This window comes from Triturus cristatus, chromosome 12, assembly GCF_964204655.1.
Source record: "Triturus cristatus chromosome 12, aTriCri1.1, whole genome shotgun sequence".
In the NCBI taxonomy this organism is placed as follows: Eukaryota; Metazoa; Chordata; class Amphibia; order Caudata; family Salamandridae; genus Triturus; species Triturus cristatus.
The window spans coordinates 412508607-412524747 of NC_140595.1; the positions used below are offsets into that span (position 1 = coordinate 412508607).

A 16141-nucleotide genomic window follows, 5' to 3' on the forward strand; every position below is an offset into this window, starting at 1 on the left:
CTCACTGAATGGTTAAAGTTATTACATGGATAGAATACGCAGGAACTTTTGGGGGGCTGGAGGTTAGGGACCATGTAACAATGGTGGTAACTCTTCTTGTGATTATTATTATATGCAAAATGTTTAATAAAGATTTAAACAAAAATATTGTTGAGAAGCTCTGCATTGTTTTCTTGCATTTATAAAAGGCTTCAGGCATGCTTGGGAAATATTGTAGCATTGAGAAAGGATACTGTGTAATTTGCAATCTCTGATGTCACTGCACAATAATGGAACTCTGCAACGTCATTCCTGTCTGTCATCAAGAAAACTACTGAATGAATATTATTTAGGGATGGTGAGCCTCCCTTGATTATTATGAAGTTAAAATTGGGAATAGAAGAATCTGAACAATTACATTTGGGGTGAACCTCAAAATATGAGTTTCAAATTAGGTGAGGCGCAGACCAGTGACTCAGACACTACTTCCAAAAGATGGCAACACATTTTTTCACCTTTTTCTACAAATTATTTCTCCTGAATCAAAAAAATGGTCTTTCCCACCTATTCCCACATAGAGGGCAAATCGTTCACTTGTCTTTGCGTGTGTGGAAACTGAAATTTCCTTTTTCCCACATCCCTAGAAAATTCTAGCCAAGGCAAAACTACCATTTTTCAGCTTAAGCTTTCCACAAAGCTGGGTATGAATAAATCAGCGCCCAATCCTGCACATGCAAACGGTGTGATGTTGTGCAAGCTGACCCTCAGTGAAGCGCAGAGAAGCAAGTGCAATTCTGCATTATACTTTTTATTTTATTTCTAAATACATTGTGACAACTCTGTGCAAGAAAGTGCCCCTCCATTAAAAGTATTCCTATTTCACATTTATAAATGTTATATAAAATTTCTGAGTGTTTAGACCCTCTTGCATTCCCACCGCGGTCCAACACATTCGGTTGCTCAAAGCCAAGATGGATGTGTGTTAACACATGTCTTGCGGACATCAGTTTGCCACCTGTGGTTCGCAGGTGAGATCCCAGAGAGGCCAGCTCCGCTTTTCATTATTCTGGGGCTGATAAAATGATTGCCGTTCTTTTCAGTAATCACAACTTGTGTCCACTGGGCTATGACAGGGCAAGCCTGTAGCAACAAGTGCTACACAAACACAAGATATTACTTTCCCACATAAACTCATTATTTGTATTTATGAAAGAGGATGCAGACTGGTAGCGTTTTCCATGTAGATGACCCAGATTAGTGATGCTTCTCTCTCGTTTCCGGTGGAGGTTACACTACACTTCAGCCAGACAATCTGGGGCCAGACAGGAAAAGCGTGGACGCCTGTCTGTGTGGTCTGAAACCGCTCTCTCTCGCTCTTGTCCTTTTTCTTTCGCTCTATTACCCTCCTTGCTCCCCGTCTCTCTCCAATTTACTCTAAAACTCTCCCCCTGTTTCTCTCTTTATCTTCCTTTCACTCTTTTGCTCTCTCTTACTCAGTTTCCCTTCGTGTGACCCATATCTCTCTCTCTTCCACTCTCACGTTCTGTCATTTTCCACTTTTCTATCTCCTGCTCTCACTCTGGTTCACTCTTTCTCTATCTAATTCTATCACTCGCCAGCCCTCTGTCTGTCTTTTTCCCTCTCTTTCCCTATCTTGCTCTTTTTCTCCTACTTTCTCCTTCCATCTCTATTTCTCCCTCTCTCATTCTTTGGCCTCTGTATCCAAGTCTCTCTCCTCCTCTATCATTAATTTCCTCTCTCGTCACCCCCATATCTGCTCTCTCCATTTCGCCCTATCGCTTAGCCATTTCTTTCTGACTTTTTATCTCTCACCTTCCTTTTCCACTCTCTCTCATTCATCATCTCTCTTATCTCCTAGCAAGTATTTTGTTCTTCCCCTGTCTTTTCTCCCTGCTCTCTTTTTCTTTCACTCCAGCTTTCTATTTCTGTGTGTCTTTCTCTCTTTTTCTTTCTCTCTCGCTGATTTTTCTCTCTAAATTTCAGTTTTCTTCTAATTCTCTATTTCACACTCTCTCTCTCTCTCTCTGTCTCACAAACACACACACATTCTCACACATACTTTCTCTCACACACACACTTTCTCATACACACACACATTTTCTCTATCTCTCCCCCTCCCTCTTCCTCTCCCTCACCCTCTCTCCCTCTCTCTCGCTGTGAGTCCTTTGTTGTTATTGTGCTCCGGACCATCGAACGGGCCTTAATTCCTATGACATGATTATCCAGGTACCAAAGCCCATTTGTCACCTGCAGCAGAAAATTGAGTTAATGCACAACTAAAGGCAACCAGGACTGTGTAATATCAACTTGATTACATCAAACTAGCTGCAAACCTAATTCTGCGGGATGACACTGCGTGGAGCCTGTCATCTCCAATCACCAATGCTGTCAGGAATCCATCAGCTTTACAGCTAATTAGGTGAACACTAATGAAGCTGGCAAAACAACTTTTCTTTTTTTACGGCTGAACGGACCTTTCAGTTCGGAATAGGAGAGAAAATCAAGATTTCGCTCAAGGTTGCTGCTGGGGACTGTATTTCCTGAATTCCCAATCAGCAGACATCTTTCCGGCTCCCCGCCTCCCTCCCCCTCCCTTTATCCTACACTCCTCTCGCTACAAAGCGATCAACTTGTCATCGCCGTCGTTGTGCCACGAAAGCATCCATGAACCTTCGAACTCGCAGCTGTGAGGCCAGTGGGAGACAAATCTGGGCCTGCTGCTGGTGCCCGCGCGCCGCGCCTGTCTGCAAGTGCCCATCGCTCACGCGGGACAAATTCGCGTTTTTTAACTCCTCGGCTCTAAGTAACGCTCGGACTGTTCCTGCGACATTTCTTCACTGGCCATGAGGAGGCCGACCCTTCCGAGAGCTGAGCCAAGGCCCTTTCTGCGGCGCTATGGAAGTCAAACGTGGACTTGGCACAGAGAAGTCAACACAGTTCACTTGTTTCCTCCAAGTATCCATGACATCATCAGGGCAAAGGACCATTTAAGCTGACTTTACCCGTGTACAATTGCACCGTTCTGGTCATTAATATGGCATCCTAGCACACCAGCAATTTCCCAGCATGCAAATCTGCCGCTGCTCTGGAAACCATATGATTGTAAAACTATATATATATATATTTGAAGATGAAGGATCACAAGAAAACAAGAGCCAGCCAGGTCAAAAATCTGGATCCCAAAGGATACAATGAGTCACAAAGAAATAAAATATCCAAGAAAGAAGTGACTCAAACAGATAGATTCACCAAAGAACAAAAATAACGTTGTAGTGGAAATATATTTTTGTTCTTTGGTGGATCTATCTGTTTGAGTCACTTCTTTCTTGGATGTATATATATATATATATATAATAATAAGTAACCTTTGAACTATTGCTGCACTGTCCATTAGGTCAGACCTTCGAATAAGCAGAGGCACTTTCTGCAGAAGAATGAAGCCCAATGTGGACTTCCCGCAGATAATTGTGTGATTTGCTTCTCTTTATGTGTCCATCACACCACCAGGACAAATCCCCCTTTTTTAAGTTCTGGTGCCCCCCTCTTCCCTGTCCATTAGGCCAAGGCCTTCAGCTTGATCTGAGCCAATGGGCTTGCTCTAGAAGAACGGAGACATATGTGGACCTGCTGCTGGTGCACTAGGTGCAGAGAAACCACAAGGTTCACTTGTTTCCTGCATGTGCCCATGACGCCATCAGGATAAACTTGAGTTTTTTTTATCTCCCTGTACCCCCTCTGCACGGTCTATTGGCCCTATGCCTTCAACTTGATAAGAGCCAAGAGGCTTTCTACAGAAGAATGAAGTCAGATGTGGACTTGGCGCAGAGAAGCCCACAAGGTTGACTTGTTTCCTGCCTGTGCCCATGACACCATCAGGACAAACTCTTGTTTTCTAACCTTCCGCACCGCCATTCACTGTCCATTGGGTCGAAACCTTCAACTTGATATGAGGCAAGGTGCTTTCAGCAGACGTAACAGATAAATGTGTGGTCTGGCTGCTGGTGCAGAGAAGACCACAAGGTTCATTTGACACCATGAGGACAACTTCCCATTTTTTAATCTACCTGGGCTCGCTCTCCCTGTCCATTGGGCCAAGGCCTACAGCTTGATGTAAGCCACGGCACTTTGTGTGGATGGACATATGTGGACTTGCTGCTCGTGCTGGGTTTGGAAAACCCCACAAGGTTCACTTGCTTCCTTCATGAGCCCATCACCCCAACAGGACATTGGCCTTTTTTCACTCTTCTGGAATATGTAACCTTTCTGCTATCCATACGCCCCCCTCTCATCCATTAGGCCGAGCCCTTCTGTACAGCCGAGCCGAGGCGGTGCCTGTGGAGGAATGAGAGCACTCACTCTGCCAACTTCTGATTGACCATTAAGCTATTGATGAATGTGCCTGTCAGGAGGGAGACAATTAAATCAAATATGAGACAAAGTCGTTGTGACGGGTCGTTTTGATCGAGCAGAGCTATTCTACCATCCCCTATTAGTCGTGAAGTCAAATTGTGTGCGTAAAAAAATCTTAACTAACCCTTCTTCCTGGCTGTTCTGTTCTGTGCCTGTGCGCAAGCAGCTCACAAGACTTTATTACCACAGTTTTTTCTCCTTACCGAGGCACTGCTCTCTGCTTCAACACTACCAGCCTGGATCTGGAGCTGTGGTGAACTGGCTTGTGAAGAAACTGAGTGAGTATTCGACAGGCCCGATACTCCGAAAGACGAGTGGGACTTCCATAGAGGTGGGGGCAGACATTTAACTGACTTTACCCGTGTCCTATCGCACCTTCCTAGACATTAATATGACTTCCTAGCATACCACCAATATTACAGCATACAAATCTGCTTCTGCTCTGGAAACCATTTGATTATAAAATTATATACACACACACACACACACATATATATATTTTTTTTATGTATGCATATTTATATATGCATAGTTTTTTACTTTATAGCTTTGTTATGCACAGGCCATGCTATTTTATGGAAAAGAGTGTGGTATGTGGTCTTTGAGGATATATATATATTAATTCCCTTGGGCAACATCGTTATTTAATCAATACTTCTTAGAGGCACAGAAAAAAGATGCGCAATAGGTCAGGTGTGACTCGTACTACATAACGCGTGGTCATTTGCAAATGGAACAACTTCTATGTTACAGGGTCAAGTGACAGGACAATGTTTCGAGGGCTTTACCCCCCCCCCCCCCATAAGTCCACATTCACCCTGTGTGAAAATTAAAAAATAAAATAAAATTCTCAATTATACAGGTTGCAAAGGCGAAACCTCCATCTTATGGAGCTTGGAGCAAAAGACACTTTCTCCAGACATAGTGTGCAGTTACCACAGCCTTTCTTTGGACGCATTCATCCCAGAATCAAGACCGAGGCAAAGGAAGCAGATATCCACAGCATAGTATAAAGTGAAAGCTGGTTCAGCAATACAGACACCTCTTACATGTATGTGTTACAATCTCAGTGACTAAAGTCACAACGATATATATATATAAATGTACATACATATACATACACACACACCCACACACGAGTGTGTGTATAGTTACTAGCCTTTAATTCTGTCGATTGTATGCTTGTTGGGGACACACATGTATGTAAATGTATGTGGTGGTAGGTGACAATCTAACTCCATGCTTTAAACAATAAAAGTCAGGCAATAACATATGAAAGGTGCACGGGTGCATGGAAGGCAGAGCCACCACAGAAGAAGGTGGAAACACTCCCACAGCTGTAAGTAAAATGGGGCGATAACCAGTAAAGCATTACGATACAAAAAAGTAAGGAATTATTTCCTGGCTGTAGAGTAATGCTTCGAGGGGGCCTGGGGCACGCCACTTCCCAGTTTTGAGATGGAAATACGAGAGACCAGGGCACATGTAAGGCCTGAGTTATAGAGTGGGCTGCAATGGTGAAACTGTCCTTTTATATATATTTTATTTTTCGAGCGCCGGTTTATCATTAATATCGTGACTTTAAAGTCGCTGTCATCCTCTAGCAGAGCACATCCTCGAATCGCGAGGATGTGAGGGGCAAGCCCCGCCAAGCTGTGCCTGCCCACACTCAGGGCGCACTCCAAGGACCCCGAAAGTTCCAGAGCGTGGGGGAGGCCAGTCACGTGCGGGGTCATGTGCTCTGCCTCGCCTCAGAGAGTGATTTATTGATGTCTATCGGGAACGAATAGATCAAAGGCACCTGGGTGGCAGGCAATCCATCAGCTATCAAACCAAGGGTGGCGATAATCCATACCCCCACCCCTTGCCCCCCACCCCCCACATGCACGGAGGTGCTCTCGGTGAAGGAAAGAGGCTCCGCTCCGAGGGGTCTTAAGAGGGGACGGTACTCACACGCTGTGATGCTTCCGTGCAGCATTAAAAGAGCCGCGCGCCAGAATACCGGGGGTACCGGATGCTGACATCATGTACCTATTCACAACTGATAACGTGACACACTCGATTCCTTTCAAATTTATGGACTACACCATTACACAGGAAGGGGGTGCCCTACCGGTAGAATCAAGCACCCACCCTAGCCCCCAACCGGCCCCTCGTTTTCTGCTGTTTCTTTCAAATGACAAGCTGTGGAAACTGCAGAAATTGAAGAGAATTGTTTATTTTTGTTGCTATTCTTGGCCCTTTGGACTCGGGCAACCAAAGGCAGCACCGCGGCTACCAAGGGGAATGGAAGGGGGGAGGGGGGGACTGCTAGTTGGCGTCCATGCCTTCTTCAAAAGGAGACCCCAACACACATCCGCTCTGTCACCAGCTGCGCCTGCCTGGTCGCACCCAACTAGTGTAGAATGAACAACGGATGCATTTCCTGAAATTCCCATGGTAGTAGCCCTGGGAGCACCTTTGCTTGCCCTGGGTGTTCCCATCCCAGTCTTAGGCAACTTTGTTTTCTCTGCTCATCTGGGCTACAGAAACTATCCAATCAAAATCTCGCTCTCTTCACCAAGTCTGGAAAAAACACACACAAGGAAATGCACCAAAAACAATAACAGTAAATCAGAGACGGAGTCAGAGGGCTGGAGTGGCAGCAGAAACTCCTTGGGTGGCACGGTGTGTGATGGGCAGGGTGCTCCTGGAAGGGCGGGGATTGCCTGTTACACTGTGCAGTGCGAGGTAGAGAGTATCGTGTGGGCTGTGACTGGGGTTCCGAGTAGGGCCGGCTTCTTAAGCCGCAGAGAGCAACATTCTGTGTTGTTTTAAAAACGCTCACTAAAAAGCCAACCAACCTCCAGGAGACGCTCATCATATGTAGATTACCCTCATACATATTCATTGTGACTATCTGAGAGACCTAGTTCCCTGTTCAGTGGCATGTCAAGACCTACACTAGTTTGTTTTCAGCTGCAGTTTGTTGAGAGCTGGAGCGCCCAGTTCAAGTCTGTGGGGAGTTCTTTGTGGCTGCTGGGTGGTCGCCTATTAGGGTAACATTAGGGATAATGCTAATTTACTTAAACACTGATTGATTTCTTTTGTCAGGTTTTTAGAGTTTATCCACCGTGCTGAATGCTTAATGCTGGATATTTGGGATTTATTTTGGGAAGTTGAGTGTTAATCTTCAGGTGTAGTTTGTGGCATGGAGTGGAGAATGCCCTTTTGTTGCGAGTTAGTGGGGTCAAACATAGGTCAAACAATGCCCTATCTCTGTCAGATTTACATAATATCCAGGAAAATACATTTACATACAATTAATCTACATACAAATCATATATATATATACACACACATACACACATGAGTGGCTATTCACAAAAGCTGGCATGCATCGTGCCCTTCTGGATCTACGCCTGGTGTTAATGTTGCTCACGGTGTATGGAAAGGGTCTTTTGTTGCAGAGTGTGTGTGTGTGTGTGTGTTGCACACAGTTTGAATGTGGAGGCTGCATGTGGGGGTAGGCTGACTTTTAGGCACTGCTGGTTCTCTCTGACCAATGAAGGCCTTTTTGGGGGGTGCTCTATTTGTGTGGGGGTGCTCTTGTGAGGATTTTCTGTCATGTTGCAGGTGACAGGGGGCGTCCTTAGTGAAGGCAGTGGATTATTTACAACTGGAGTAACATTGTCTCTCTTGAAATCTTGACAGATAAAAACAGACAGGGGTCAACATACTTGTGTAATAACAGTCCCGTGCAAACAACAAACACACCCTAAGTGTGAGATGGTGAAAGGCGGAGTCTGCAATGAGTAGGATGAGTGAGGAGGGGTGGACGTGTTAGTCTTTAGGAATGAGCGTGAATGCTTGGCCTGGATTCCAGAAAGGGGGTGCTGTATAAACCCAGGGCGACGGAAAGATTTACAATGCGAGTTCCGAGTGATACAATGTGTGCTCTGTTGTAAAAGTAGGACTTGCAGTGAACCCTGGAGGAGTGGAGGGGGACTTCCGTTTATGCCTTGGCTGTGGCCTGAGCGCGAGGAGGCTTTTTAACGTGTTACCTCGGGGAAGGGAAGCCTCGCAGTGAGCCCCCTCCCCTGAGAGAGAAGGGAATGCAGTGCCTGCACCAGGGGAAAGAGGCCCGGAGAGAGTGCAACGGGTGCAGTGCCAACCCACGCAGAACAATTAATGCAGCGTGTGCCCTGAGAGGACGACATTCAGTGAGGGTGTAGGTCGAGTAAGAGGCACGGGTACAACGTAGCCGGGCCGCCCCCCAAGTGAGACGAGGGAATGTACTTAGTAAGGGACGTGATAGGACGAAATGCAGTGAGCACACCGAGTACCACGGTAGGATACAGCGCGTCTCCCGAGTGAGAGGGGGTTAGTGCAGTGTGTACGCCGATAGGGACAGATACAGCGAGGGAGGAGGACAGTGTGTCCCTTGATCTGGGCAGAGCAGAGAAAGCCACCAGCGCCAGGCTGCACTTCAATGAGTGCCCCGAGTACGAGGCACGGATACAGTGTGATCCCCGAGGGCAGTGTGTGCCCCGATCGGAAGCGATCCAGGGAGCGCCCTGACTGAGTGAGAGGAACGGATACAGCCCGTGGCCCAAGTTGAGAGAGGAACTGATGCAGCCCGAGCCAAGACAGGGAGAGGTCCAGGAATAGCTAATCAGTGAGGGTTGTGGCAGTGAGGGAAAGAGGTGCTCTGTGTGTGTGCGCGCTTGGTTAAAGCCAGTGAGTACCATGAGTGAGAGGGAGGTAGCGCCGGGAGGAAGGGCTGCCGTGCGTGCGCCCTGCGTGAGAGGGAGGGAGGACGCGTGACTCTCAGCGGCGGAAGGAGCTTGTTTGAGTACCTGCTGCGCGCCGGGGCGCCTGCTGCTTCCTCCTCGGCATGCTGCCGGGCTTTGCTGGAGCTGCTGCCCGTCCTGGGTCCGGGGGCCACGCCGGGCCGGTTAGCTGCCCGTCCTGCCGCCGGGCTGCACTGCTGCCCGCCCTCGTGCCGGGGTGCCTGCCGGTCCTGCCTCCGTGTCGTGCCTGGGGGCTTCCTGCTGGTGTCCGGGTAGTCCAGGGGCTGCCGGCAGCCCTTCTTCCGCCGCCTGGCGGTCCTAGCCCCACCGACCCCCTTCCGGGGCTCGCCTGCCCGGGGCTCTCATGCACGGAGCGGCGGCCGCCTGGCAGCAGCAGGGAAGTTTGAGAGAAACACAGCGAAAAATCGCACCGCGACAGGAAGAAATGTCCCCAAAAGGCTGCTGGGGCGGAGGGTGAGGGGTCAGGCTGCGACTGGGTGAGACGGGCCGGGGGCAGGAGGGGTCCGTGTGCGCATCCAGGGGCGGGGGGCGCCCAGCTCCAGCCGGTGCTCCTCCGTCCAGGCTCTTCTCAACGGCAACAGGCGAAGCTGCAAGGAAGAGCGAGAGCGTCACTCAGTGTGTCAGAGAGATCCTGCCTCTCACAGGCACTGCCTGCCACTCACAGCGATGACTGACACTGACCGCCGCTGACAGCCACTAACTGACTTACACGTGCCCTGGCTGCCACGGAGTGCCTCTCGCGCGCACTGACAGCCACTCGCTGCCTCGCTGAGGCGCTGGATGGCGTTCATGGTCGCAGGCAGCCACACACTCTCTCCACAGCCTTGAAGAGCTCACACACTGACTGCCTTTCACAGCTATTGACGGCCATGGACCTTCAGAGCTGTCGTCGGATGCTCCCCGCGTCACCTCACAGCACCTTACACTCACGCACTCACTGGCGCTACAGCCACCCACCGTTTTTCACACCCCATGACCAACAGAGGCTGACCGTGCCAGCCACAGGCAGCTGCTCAAAAGCGCTGACTGAATTGATGATGGCTAAATGACAGCACGGACTCATTTGCTCTGGCACTGACTGCCACTCACTTTCTCTCACACGCACTCGCTGACTTACAAGAGCACTGTCTGCCACTGAGTGCCCACCCACCACAGAAACTGGTAGGCACCAACTGCGTCACCCAGGAAACTCATGACTGAATATATGTTGACACTTGTATAGCGCTTTATTGAATCTAGCGGCTCGCCCATGTATAGAGCCGTTAGTCCCTTTTCACACCCAGTCACTGATTTTCACAAATAATGAGAGCCCCAAATTGATTTTCACAGCCCCCCTCTGTAGCTCACCGCTGCTATGACTGAGTCACTATGTCACGCACTCAGCATCACACTTTGACTATCGCAGCCATTAGGAGCTGCTCGTTTCCTCTCACAGAACTTTGTACCACTGAATAGCAACACCAGCAATATCGAGATACGATAGTCTCGAGGACTGAATATCAAGGAATAAGATATCCAAAAGTAAGTCTATATAGGGAAGTTTAGATTTACTGTATGTAACTCCACAATTGAAGTAACTTGCAGGTATATGCCCCGGGTTAGGCATGTATATTCGGAGTTAGTTGTAGAAAATCTAGACTTACATGTTGATACATCGTTTTCGATATTTTGAATTTGTCCTCGATTTTCTGTCCCACCGATATTGTGAGTTTGAAATACAGGCTGTACCCCCTCATGGCCACTGACTAGGATATCTCTGCTAAAAGCCAGCTCACAAGTTCACTTGCAGCTGCTGAGCGAGGATGACGGGCACTAACTGTCAATAACTGCCCCCCACAGGCACCGTGACCAGTCACTGCCGCTCACAGACACGAGCTGAGTGAACCAATGGATTACTCCTTCTCACAACCGCCAACTGCCACTAATTGATTTTCGCATCCACGCACTGCAGCTCACTCATTCCTTTGATGTTTGTTCACTGCTTCTCAAAAGCCAACACAAACTGCTTCTCACAGGCAATGAAGGACACAGTGTGCCTCTTAAAGCACCGGGACGACTCGCAGAGGCCGGGTCTGTCTCATAAATACCGACTGACTCCCCCAGTCACTGCAGGCACACAGTGCCTCTCTCTAAGTCACTGACAGGTAATAACTGCCCCCCTCGGGCACAGGAAGACGCGCGCTGCTCCCTGGAGACCCCTGCTGCATGTTACAAGCACCGAGAGCTATGTGGTGCCCTCACACAGCCACTAACATCCACTCACGGCCTCTCTCAGGCGTCGACAGCCAATGAGCACCTCTTACGGATGAGTGACACAGTTTCCCTCACAGACAGTCACCCGCTTTTAGTCTAACAGCCATTGGGCACCTCTCACAGGCAGATTGGCACAGAGTGCGGTTCGCCTGCTGTGATTGGCTCTCACAGGTGATGGGATGCTCACCCTCGGAGAGTGTTCCTCACAGGTGGAATATCACAGATTCAGTCTCACCTACACGGACAGACACCGACTCACAAATTCACAGGCAGTATCTGACCTTTCATACCAGGCACTGACGTCCTCTCACGTTGACTAGAGCGGCATGCCTCACGCACCCACTGACAAGTACCTTCAGGCTTATACAGACACTGAATGGCAGAGATTGCTACTCCCTGGCAAAGACACAACTGCACACAAGATGCAAACTTCCTTCGAGACCAAACCGACAGGCACCGCCATCCTTTCACACTCTGACCCACATGTGCAGTAGTGTTTATCACAAACTGACAGGTAGTTCCATGGACAAGGTGAAAATCAGACAAACGTATACAAAAGTTTCGTCACTGACTCCAATATTACACAACTTTCCTGTCAATTCATAGAAGAAAATCACGAGGAATCACAAAGGTAAAACCAAAAAAAACAAAAAACAATATTACAGCCGAGGAAAATTAGTTCCAATACTCATGATTTTTTCATGGAAATCCATTGAGATTTTCTTGCAAAAAATGTCCACTGACAGAGACTAATCGTCACACATGCACGCCATCTGCCTCCCTCACGTGCGTAGCCAGTAGCAGGTTTCAGCAGCCTCACACACTTTTCTCCATCACTGAGACGAACCGCCATCCACAATGAGTGATCTTACAGTCACAGCCGTGAGTGCGCTCTTAAGGCCTCACAGCTACTATCTGCCTTCCGCACAGCCTTTGACAACTGGCTACCTCGCATGCTGATGTCTTCACACACACACACGTGCACACACTCACACACCCACCCCTAGTGGAAGCCTCACACCCATTCTCTGCCACTCTGTTACAACCAACCATGCCTTCATTGGAAGTCATTCTCCGAGAGGGATGTGTGACTTTTTAGTGCAAAATGTCTCGCGAGACATTCTCTACCCTAACGAGTCTCTTGCAGGCACTAATCATACGAAGTTTCACGTCATGTAAAGCGGTGCGATTCTTGCATGATTTGTGCAATGTTAAATTCGAGAATTACAAGACATTATGTTGCATAATAATAACTTTGCATAGGCCTCCTCTCGGATTCAGTGCTTAATTTGTAAACGAATAAGCGCCAGGGCCCTCGTTTGGAAGCTACTGCAACTTGCACCCCCCCCCCCCCCCCCCCCATTGCCCTTGCCAGTGCTGCCAATGACAGTACAAACACCACTACCAACCATCACACTCCTACAAGCATGACAATTCAGACACAATACATGTTCCCCAAAGCTTTAGGAATGGCATGTGAGGCAGGTAGCAGTCATATTAAATGTAGGATGAATTAATAAACAGCTGTTGTGCTCATCACTAAATTAGACAAACAGCACCACCGTGTGGTAGACTGTTATAGGTGCTGACGATTAAGTGCTGGTGTCCAGCACCAGAAACCACCTGCTCAAATTAAGCACTGCTTGGAATGGTTGTGTGATATCACATAGTATGCCTTGAATTGGTTTTGAACACACGTGGGTGTGGATGCATGGGTGTGTTCATGGGTGAGTGGAATGTCTCCTGTCATTCACTGTAATACATACACCTACACCGGTAGTTAGTAATGCCCCGATTACTTACCGGTAATCTTCATTACTCCGAGTATAGTCTTCCTCGCCACATGAGTAACACAGTGAACTCATGTGGCGAGGAAGACTAACGAGGAGGTAATTGTCCATACAATTTCTTTAAAGTATATTGTGTATTGACGTCCACTCAAGTGAGTAAAATAATAACAAATGTCACCTCCTGTTAGCCAGTTAATGGTGTTTAAAATGTAGTGTGCTGGGGGACGAGAAAAAAATAAAAGATACTTTATTTGGTTATTCCTAACCATAAAGCGCATGACCTGATTACAATAGTTCGTAAGAACACTGTTTACATATATAAAACACGATTTGCTTAGTATAGTGTGCTGGGAGACTAGTTAAGGAGTGTTTGCATCGTCATTTTGTTAGGAAAGATTATTGAAGTTGGATTAAGTATTTTAATGATCTGTTCTGTCTATCAATTTCTGTTGCACTTGTAATACTTGTGAAAATCCACAGATGAGTCTGACATGGAGGGGGTCACGGCAGTGACTTGATTGAGTAGGAAGGGTCAAGTTGTTGGTTCCTTTGGGTTTGAGGGGCTCAGATCTCTGACTCGGTGAAGTTGGAGGGGTCAAATCCCTGACAGCTGCGTCGGAGGGGTCAAGCCACTGCCTCGGCTGAGTTGGAGGGTGCAAGTCACTGACTCGGTGGAGGGTTCGAGTCACTGAGGTTCAAGTCACTGACTCGGTGGGGAGTTGGGGAGTTCAAGTCACTGACTCGGCGGGGGGGTTCAAGTCACTGAGGTTCAAGTCACTGACTCGGTGGGGAGTTCAAGTCACTGACTCGATGGGGGGGTTCAAGTCACTGAGGTTCAAGTCACTGACTCGGTGGGGAGTTCAAGTCACTGACTCGATGGGGGGTTCAAGTCACTGAGGTTCAAGTCACTGACTCGGTGGGGAGTTCAAGTCATTGACTCGGTGGAGGGTTCGAGTCACTGAGGTTCAAGTCACTGACTCGGTGGGGAGTTGGGGAGTTCAAGTCACTGACTCGGTGGGGAGTTCAAGTCACTGACTCGGCGGGGGGGGGGGGGGGTTCAAGTCACTGACTCGGTGGAAGGTGTAAGTCACTGACTCGGTGGAGGGTTCAAGTCACTGAAGTTCAAGTCACTGACTCGGTTGTGTTGAGGGGGAGGGGGGTGGGGGGGCAGGTGCCAAGCTGAAGCTCCATCTCAGCTTATTTGGAATGCTAATTGTATTAACAAGACGGAGAAATTCCACCCCATGGTAGAAGTTTACAGATTTAATTGTATGGGCGGGTTTGAGGGCCTTACTGGGTGGGGCTACCCATAAAACATGATGACGTTTTGTATGTATTTACCAGCAATTCACAGGTAATTTCCGGTCCAAGAAGCTCCCACGAATCTCTTCCGACCAAAGTCAAAGGTTAATGTGCTTTCAAAGTGGCACTGGCGAGAGAATGGGGAGCAATATCATGGAACGGGGTTCTATATAAAGAGAAATCATTTGGCAGTTGACAAACAAAAAAGAATCTAAATAAGATGCACATTTCTGTTGAAATTCTTCATGTGGAATTGTGCAGATGGTTACAAAGATGTATTCTTGAATTCTGTGCATAGAAGTGCACAACAGATGTGCAGCTTTTGTGAGTGTACATATCTACCTCTGGAATTTTTTGAGAATGTGAAAGAAATTTGAATTTTACTCCGAATATTTACACAGCCTTCATAACATGGCCTGTCTCCCTCAAGCACAGAAGCTCGCTCGTGTCCCCTGCCTACCTCACAAATTCAGACTCACTGACACGCACACACCCTCCACTGCATGCACACAGCCTGCCATACATTAAGCTTCTCTAACACACATACCACATCTGCACAGCCTAGCTTCACATGCAGCCTCTCTGACACAGCCACACACTTCCCCATACCCATGCAACCCCTGAAGCACTCGACCCACCCTACTCAAACACTTTCAAAGACAACATTTATTTAACACACATGAACACACAGCCGCCTTGTGCACTGCTGCACTGGATAACAGCGTCATTTGGTACTCACAGCTCCAAGGAACCACACAGAAGTGTGGAATAAAGCACAGCATTAAAAGAAGTTATTCTTATTTTATGGTAGAGATAGTAATTATTGTTTTTATTAGTAGTAGTAGTCGTAATAGTGGTGTTAGTAGCAGTGTGGCTGGTATTAATATTCAGACCTACACTATGCATATAGGTAGGGCCTTTGCAGTTAATGCAGCTCTCCTCATATTGGTATTGAGCACGCTCAGACTTGGGTTGTTTGTTGTGCTTCTGGCCAGTCTTTGATCCTCTTTGGTTTGGTCTCTGTCTGTGGGTCACCCACGCTCAGATGCTCCAGGCGTTGGCTTTACATCGTGCAGTCTGCCCGCCTCTGGTACTCCTGAGCGACGCTCTGTCAGGCCTTGGGCTCTCTGAAGCGGTGTAAATGCCCTCACCCATGGGCTCTGAGGTTTGGGTCGTGCCCGTGCTGGAGGACGTGCAGTTCTGGGTTCTCACGTCTGATTGTGTGTCTCCGACAGTGTGTAAGACTCGACTGCTCTCAAACTGTACTCCTTTGGGCATAAGGAGCTATGTAGTGTATACAGGCGCTATCAGGTATCCAGGGGCCTCTCCGCACCTGGCTCTCCTAGCACTGAGCTGGCTTCGAAATGTGCATGCCCTCACAGGCTAGCAAACGTGTCCTTAGGGGCGCGCACCCTGAATATTGAACCCACAATATCTGTGGGACAGAATGTCAAGGACAAAATATTGAAATAAAATAATGACAGAAATGTCTCTATGCATTACATAACTATATCTCCATGGTCGTAGATGTGGAGTTCGGAATAGTAAATCTGTACTCCCGCCTATGCACCATGCACGAACGATTTCAATGTT

General features: G+C 48.0%; 1 protein-coding gene across 2 annotated transcripts in view; it reads right to left on the minus strand.

Annotated features, from left to right (window-relative positions):
- The window catches only part of TSHZ3 (teashirt zinc finger homeobox 3), a 131400-nt gene that overhangs the window by 111707 nt on the left and 3552 nt on the right, over positions 1 to 16141 (minus strand). The window contains exon 2 of one of the 2 annotated variants that reach the window (XM_085637461.1): positions 9249 to 9790. In XM_085637461.1, the coding sequence (XP_085493587.1) occupies positions 9249 to 9288 (40 nt within the window). In that variant the 5' untranslated portion in view covers positions 9289 to 9790. Of the gene's footprint in view, positions 1 to 9248; positions 9853 to 16141 lie in introns of those variants that run through there. The other variant, XM_085637462.1, reaches the window with a different exon arrangement.